Genomic DNA, 7,833 nt, shown 5'->3' on the forward strand with positions numbered 1-7,833 from the left:
ACGTCAGCCCCGCCCCGCCCCTGACGGCTGTACGTCAGCGCCGCTCGACAGAGCTTGTGACCGAGAGGTGGGTGCCGGCAGTACCCTCTGCAGTGACTGTGCGCGGGGGCGGCACGCCCCCTCCCGCTTGGCCGGTGCTCTCCGTCCTCCTGGTCCTCGAGACCGCCTCGGAGCTCAGCGAAGGCGGCAGGTTGGTGCCGCGTCGTGCGTGCGGGAGGGGCGTCCCAGAGGGCGGTGTCAGGTCCCGCTGGCATCCACTTGGGAATCTTGCAGTATTCCCCTCTTCTGTTGAGTCATTCCCTAAGCGGAGGGAGGGCTGCAGATGCCCTGCCTTGACAAATAGGGGACACTGAGGCAGACCTGTGCCTTCCTGGCAGTAGGGTCGTTTCTTGGGAGTCTTAATACCTAGACCTCAGGCATTTGGTTTTGAAACCTAATACAGTGTGTCCGTAAAGTCATGGTGCACTTTTGACCGGTCACAGGAAAGCAACAAAAGACGATAGAAATGTGAAATCTGCACCAAATAAAAGGAAAACCCAGTTTCTGTAGGATGATGTGGCAGTATGTGCGCATGTGCAGATGGCGACATAACACCGTGTATACAGCGGAGCAGCCCACGGCCATGCCAGTCGAGATGTGGACGGTACAGAGGAAAGTTCAGTGTGTTCTTTGGCTCGCTAAATTTGAATCTGTGACCAAAGTGCAACGTGAATATCGGCGCGTTTATAACAAAGTGCCACCACATAGGAATAACATTTCTCGGTGGGATAAGCAGTTGAAGGAAACCAACAGTTTGGTGGAGAAACCCTGTTCTGGTAGGCCATCAGTCAGTGACGAGTATGTAGAGGCTATACGGGATAGCTACCTAAGGAGCCCTAAAAAATCTTTGCATGAGCCCACATCGAACTGCACGGAATAGGTATGAAACGGGGAGAGTTTTCCTTTTATTTGGTGCAGATTTCACATTTCTATCATCTTTTGTTGCTTTCCTGGCACTGGTCAAAAGTGCACCATGACTTTACGGACACACTGTATATCGCCGCAGAAACCTAGGCACAGACAGATGATTCCCTGGTAGTCAGGGATTAGGAACATGACTGTGGGCCACGGCTCCCTCCACGTGCCGCAGGGGCCCGTATCTAGCTGGATTTTGTAAGAATTAAATGACCTTGGAGCCTGACCTGTGGTGGCGCAGTGGATAAAGCGTCAACCTGGAAACGCTGAGGTTGCCGGTTCGAAACCCTGGGCTTGCCTGGTCAAGGCACATATGGGAGTTGATGCTTCCTGCTCCTCCCCCCCTTCTCTCCCCTCCCTATAATGAATAAATAAAATCTTAAAAAAGAAAAAAATGACCTTGGAAAACAAAGTGTGAACCAATCTCATTGTACGTTGCACTTATTCTCAGGGCAGCTTTGTGGCTCCCTAACTCACCAGAATGGGTCCAGGTCCAGCCCAGACTTATGAATCAGGATCTTGGGGAGTACAACCTGGGCATCTGTAGTCACAAACCTTCCCCACGTGATCTAATGCAGGTCAGGGCTGAGAGCTTGACTGGTTACTGGGAGAGACTGTCAGGGACCTGGGAATAACACGCCTATTAGGAGATGTGTTTGGGTCTGCAGCTTTCTTCCTCTCTGGGATTTGGCAAGGATCAATTATGTGGAAAAGCCTGCCTATTAATAAGTTTCTTGTTTAGCAGGTCACACACCAGGCCAGTGATTGACTTTGGGTGTCTACATGCCACAGTGGTCCTCAGGAGTAATGGCAGTTGTGGGCAACATGTTTGGGTAAGCACAAACTTCCAGCCCCCCTTGGATTGCTGTCGTGGTGCCACCCAAAGGAACGTCAACTCGGGAGCCTCAGGCTATGCTGCTGGAGGGAAGCCTCCCGAGCCAGGATGTTTTTCTGGACAATATACACAAATACACATGTACAGACACCTTGACAGGGTCTTGAGAGAGGAATAGAAGCAACTCATGACTACTTAGTATCAAATAGACATTGAGAGTCTAGCAGAGGAGATAGGCCCTCAGCCCTGGGTTTCAAGTAGGAAGTGCAGAGGGTGGGTCTGAACCCAAATTTGCATAAAAGCCAGGTTGGAGGGACGTTGGGGGTCATAAGGCAAGGCCCCAAGTGGGTGAAAGATAGGGGTGGGGCTCTGGCCTTGCCTCAGAGCACTTGCTTTGCCCTGTGCAGGAGGTCTTGGGTATCTGTGGTGTTCAGAAGTGAGTAGTTGCCACAGGTTTTGATATGCTCTGGCTGCCCCAACAGAATGCCACAGAGCAGGCAGCTTATTTCCCATGGCTCTGGAGATGTTCCTCTTCCTGTTTTATAGATGGCTACCTTTTTAGAACCAGTTTCCATTTTTTATAAGAGCACCATTCCCACTGTAGGAGCCCCACTCTCATCTCATCTAACCCTAATCACCTCCCAAAGGCCCTGCTCCTAATGCCATCTTATTGGTAATTAGGGCTTCAATATGTGAATTTGGGGTAACAGTTCACAGCACCAGGTCTGTGTTACCCTAAAAGGCAGCTTCCTGCTCCATGCTCGCATCAGGGGGCTTCAGACATCTAGAGACTGCGATACTAAACCCTCTGTCCTCAGTCTGGAAGCCTTGTGTGCTTCCCCCCCACTTGGCCTCTTGACTTCCCCCCTGCCCCTGGCTTCTACCCCCTTGGCTTGTGGAATTGGAGTTGCTATGACCATATCCCAAACATAGGAGGTCACTGTGAACCCCCACAGGAGCTAGCTGACCTGGGCTCAGGGGGCACACTGTTCCTAGCACTTGCTGTTCATTAGCATGTGTCTCTGCAGCCTGCTGCAACAGCATGTGGTGATGGGGGCTGCCCCAGTAAGCCGCTGCCTGCACATGTCCTCCTATCGGGCTGACAGCAACAGAGCCTTGCTCACTCGTGTGCACAGACAGGCCTATGCACGCCTCTACCCCGTGCTCCTGGTCAAGCAGGATGGCTCCACCATTCACATCCGCTACCGGGAACCCAGGCGAATGCTGGAGGTAAGCTTAGCTCCCTGGAGTGTAGGGCTGGGCTGGATGGGGGAGGGAGGGGAGGGGAGGGGAGGGGAGGGGAGGGAAAGGGAGGGGAGGGGAGGGGAGGCAAGTCATGGAACTCATTCCACATACCAAGATAGACAGCAACAGCAGACTGTGTGTAAAAGAAAAAAATGTTCTGGGTGAACAAGAAGAACTTTCTTTAAAGAGTAAAAGCTTTGAAGCGTGAGAAGCAGACATCCAGAGAACAAACATCCTGGTCCCTACCACTGAGCGAGTGCCCACCCTTCCTCCTTCCACAGATGCCTGTAGACCTGGATGCCCTGTCCCCAGAGCAGAGGCGGGCGTGGTTCAGCAAACGTGAGGCCCGGTTCCAAAGGATAAAGGAGGAGCCAGAGCTCCTTGATGACTTTGACCTGGAGCAGTACAAGCAGTTTTGGACCAAGAAGTGACCATGCCCACAAGCTTCCCTGGCTCAGTATGCTGTAGAAAGAAGAGGAGAGGCATTTGTCTTCAAATTGAGTATCAAAATTTTAAATCCACCTTGTCTGTCTTTCATACACCTGCAGGAGGGAGCTATCTGCAGCTGAGCCCACTGCAGAGCTTAGAACTGAGTCAGATTGTGGTTTTAAGAGGCTCATGGGCACATGAACTGTTGACATGACAGAAGTTGTGGGTACTCTTACCACTGCAGGAAATGCCTGTTACTGCCCAGCCACTCATCTCGGCTCTGGATCCCCATTAGCACTGCCTTTGCCTCAGTACCAAGGGCTCTACCCCGAGCACAGCAACATGGGGAATGGGTGGGATCCAAGGATGTTAGCACTTAATCTGCAGCTGTTCTGCTCTTGTTCTCTCCAGGGCTTCCCCAGCCCTGCCCACTGGCAGTGGGAAGGTGCTGCCTAACAGGACAAAGGGAGCATCCAGCCCTGTTGCTAACTTTTTAGAACTTAGCTACTAGCCACAGTGGGCTGCCACCTTCTGTCCAAGGAGTAGGTTTCATAGGGGGGGGGGCGTTCCTGCAAGACCCGAGGGGTAATTACCAACTTTTACATACAAGCAGTTGACTGGGCCTTGGGCTACACCTTGTCCTGTCCTGCAGGTTGATTCTAGGACTTTGGCTGTTAGGCTTTCTCATAAAACTGAGAGCCTGTGGTAGAATACTGCTATATAGACAGTGGGAGCCTGACCTGTGGTGGCGCAGTGGATAAAGCGTCAACCTGGAAATGCTGAGGTCGCCGGTTTGAAACCCTGGGCTTGCCTGGTCAAGGCACATATGGGAGTTGATGCTTCCAGCTCCTCCCCCCTCCTCTCTCTGTCTCTCTCCTCTCTAAAATAAATAAAATAAAATAAATTTAGCCCTGGCCGGTTGGCTCAGTGGTAGAGCATCGGCCTGGCGTGCAGGAGTCCCGGGTTCGATTCCCGGCCAGGGCACACAGGAGAAGAGCCCATCTGCTTCTCTACCCCTCCCCCTCTCCTTCCTCTCTGTCTCTTTCTTCCCCTCCCGCAGCCAAGGCTCCATTGGAGCAAAGTTAGCCTGGGCGCTGAGGATGGCTCTGTGGCATCTGCCTCAGGCGCTAGAATGGCTCTGGTTGCAACAGAGTGACGCCCCAGATGGGCAGAGCATCACCCCCTGGTGGGTATGCTGGGTGGATCCTGGTCGGGCGCATGTGGGAGTCTGTCTGACTGCCACCCCGTTTCCAACTTCAGAAAATTACAAAAAATACAAAAAAACAAAACAAAGACAGTGGGGAAGGTGTTCCAAGTAGAAGCCTGTGGTATGTGACCCTGCTTCTAATTACAGTCCTAGCTTAGTCATCACCTCTGGTCCACTGAGCACCGAGCCAGCCATGTGCAGCTCCTGGGATTACTGCCCTCCCAAGATCCCCTCTGGCCTGGTCAGGGACATACCCACCTGGGCAGCCTCCTGGGATCCCTCATCCTTCCAGCTGCTGTCTCAGCTCACTCTTACCACTCACCTTTAGGGAGACACCCAGTAACAGTGCCTGTGCTCACTGTTCAGAGCAAAGTTATTCATGACACTTATTGAGTAAGGCAGACCTTAGGGTAGGGCTGTGGTGGTAGGTGCAGTGGAGGAGAGCGGCTGAGTGTCTCATGGAAAAGTAGGGCAGGGGTCAGTGATAGGAAGTTACTAAGAGTGCTGACCCATGGGTGTCTAAACCCACCTAACAGGATTGCTGCCAAAGGCAGGCAGGCAGGCAGACTTCTGTGGGGGATGAGGAACCAGATACATGGGGGGGTGAGTTCTTACCAGAACTAAGTGTAGAGATGTACCTAGAGGCCCAAGTCCTGATTGGAGAACTCTGGGAACAGAGTGGACGAGCAGAGTCAGAGTACTATCTGCACTCCCTCCATCGGGGTGGGTGGAGGGCTCCTTATTGCTCCTCAGCCCCTCCCATCCCCCTTATCCTGTCAGCCTAAAATGCATCAATGCTGATTACTCCAGTATTCAGAGTATGGTTGGGCCTTCCTCAGGTTCTGAAAGAATTGAGGGAGAAGGCGTAGAACTAACCCTGCTGCTCCAGATTGCCTCCATACCCCCCAACCAGCATCTAGCCCTTGTCAGACATGGCAGTACTACCTCTGGACCCACCGTAGCTGCCCATGGTGCCCCATACCTTCCACCAGGACACTGCTGTGCAGCAGAGTCACGACCCTGCAAAGGGCACACCTGTGGCTTTGGACTTGCTGTCCCAAACTGGAGGCCCCTTAAAAGGGGCAAGTCTGGAGCTCTCATGTGGGGGAACTGAGGCTCAAACTTGACTGTGGTAGTGCACTTCAAAGGTAGGTGATCAAGTCCTGTCAACTTTCCATTGTGGTATTCCCCCAAACCCCAAAAAGGCTAGTGAACTCTGGAGACAGCTCAGGAGAGAAAGTAGAGGCCTCTCCATTGTCTTCCCACTGAGTAACTGCTGGCCACGTGAGGGGTACGTGCTAGGGCAGCGTCCTGTGAAAGAACCCGTACAAGTAACGCAGGGGACCTCAAGTCTCAAGCCTGCAGCCACACTACGGAATGGGCCCTGCAAGCATTTGCCCATTGTCACTGAGTTGGGTTTCTGACCCGTGGTGGTGACAGCAGTGAGCGCCAGATGCCCATGCAGAGCCTCCGCCAGCTTCCAGGCAGTTCTGTCTGGTGTTGCCGCGGACCAAGCGCGGTGCCGTGCACGTTCAGGCCCCTCCCCACCGTGACCACAGTAAGGTCCCAGCACTATGGCCACGGCCTGGGTCCCACAGCTGTGGACGTGATGGCAGAAACTACGGTGTGGCTGGAGACTCGTTTTCCCAAATGTTCCTTGGGGGCGCCTGTTTGCGGGCCCCAGTACATGGGTCACATCGGGGACGGTGACTTTCGGGCGCCGCCTCTGGATCTCTGGCTCAGCACGTAATGTGACTTAAAATGATGGCTATTGTGCCAGTAGTGCAACCTTGCCGGCTTGCGCCCTTTCCGGGGCCGGGTAGTGGAGGGGCAGTAATTAAGTACGCGGAGGAAGCAGTGCGTTGGCACGGGCGGTGAGGCAGCACGGCGCGATCATAGCGTCGCAGAGCAGCAGTCGCCGAGGTTGGAAAATGGCATGCGAAAGAGGCGACTGGAGGCCCAGTACCAGGTTCGGCTCTGCCGAGGCTGCCTGCGCAGGGGACCGGATCAGCTCAGGGGGAAGGATGTGAAGACCGACAAGCAGAGAGACTACTTGGGTGAGCGCGGAGCGGTGTTGCAGGACCTAGGAGGAGGGGGGCGGAGGTCGTGGATGCGTTGTAGTTGTCGACTAGCGGTCAGACTGGCCTCTGTCCCCTCAGGCAATTCGCTGATGGCCTCGGTGGGCCGCTGGCAGAAGCGTCGTGACCTCATCTTGTACGTTAAGGACCCGGTGGGCTTCGTGGGGAAGAGCCGGAAGGAACAGGAGCTGGCGCTGTGAGTGCGGAGGACGGGAGGGGGGTCGAGGCGTGGCAACTACAAGAACGTGAGTGAGCAGCTTACCTTCCAGAGCAAGGAGGTGAGGGGGGTCCCCCCGGGGTGGGAGTTGGATGGGTCAATGCGCCGCCTCGACCGTTTCCCCGCCCTCACACAGGACTGTGGAGGTCTGCAAGCGGGAAGGAAGTGACTCCTAAGAAAAGGGAGTAAACCGGATCCATGGCCTGGGCAACTCCCAGGTGTGGGTTGGGTATTCTCATGATGGGTGGAGGGCTCACAAAGAACCAGGGTGCGGATATTAGGGACTTGGCTGTGTCAAACCGGTGCGGATATTAGGGGCTTGGCTGTGTCAAACCCGGTGGAAGCTGGTACCTGCTAGGAAGGAGGGAGGATAGGGAGGGTTTAGCTCACTCATATGAGTGGCCTTGTCCCGAGAAGACAAGGATAGCTAAGCTGGGGCTCAGTGTTCACAGTAACCCAACCACAAATGTCTCAGGATCTCAAAGGTGGGAGGGGGTTGAGTGTCTCTTCCCGATGAAGGCTGGGGATGTGCCATCTCCTCTTGAGGATTCCCCCCAGCTCACTGGCCCAGGAAACTAAGTTTGCTGTCCACTGCCAGGGTGCCCTACATGCCCCCAAGAACAGCTCCCTGTGCAGCACCACTGCATGGAGAATAGTCGGCCAGACTCTCCCACCCAGAAGCCAAACCAGAGAAGGCAGAGCTGGTATAAGGGCTGGCTGAGGGTCCTGGAACCCAGAGGGTACGGAACTTAGGGCTTGCAACCAGACCTGCCATCTCTCTCTTGGGTCAGTGATGTTCCTGGCTCCAGACCCCTTTTTCTACTGGGAGATTCTCTAGGTTGTGTGCCCATGGCTGTCCTAGAACTGC

The 7,833-nt window shown here is 54.3% G+C and overlaps 1 protein-coding gene across 3 annotated transcripts; it reads left to right on the plus strand.

Moving 5' to 3' along the window:
* Nucleotides 1-18: 18 nt before the first annotated feature.
* Nucleotides 19-3,555, plus strand: MRPL55 (mitochondrial ribosomal protein L55). Of its 3 annotated transcripts, none has more exons than XM_066266408.1 (4): nt 19-190; nt 1,697-1,787; nt 2,818-3,019; nt 3,316-3,555. In XM_066266408.1, the coding sequence occupies exons 2-4, from the start codon at nt 1,738-1,740 to the stop codon at nt 3,463-3,465; spliced, it is 402 nt and encodes a 133-aa protein (XP_066122505.1). In that variant the 5' UTR covers nt 19-190; nt 1,697-1,737; the 3' UTR covers nt 3,466-3,555. The 3 variants fall into 3 exon arrangements, with proteins under 3 accessions (XP_066122505.1, XP_066122503.1, XP_066122513.1); XM_066266406.1 differs by having other exon boundaries at nt 1,700-1,787; XM_066266416.1 differs by having other exon boundaries at nt 31-67; nt 1,700-1,787.
* Nucleotides 3,556-7,833: the final 4,278 nt, after the last annotated feature.

This window comes from Saccopteryx bilineata, chromosome 1, assembly GCF_036850765.1.
Source record: "Saccopteryx bilineata isolate mSacBil1 chromosome 1, mSacBil1_pri_phased_curated, whole genome shotgun sequence".
Classification (NCBI taxonomy): Eukaryota; Metazoa; Chordata; class Mammalia; order Chiroptera; family Emballonuridae; genus Saccopteryx; species Saccopteryx bilineata.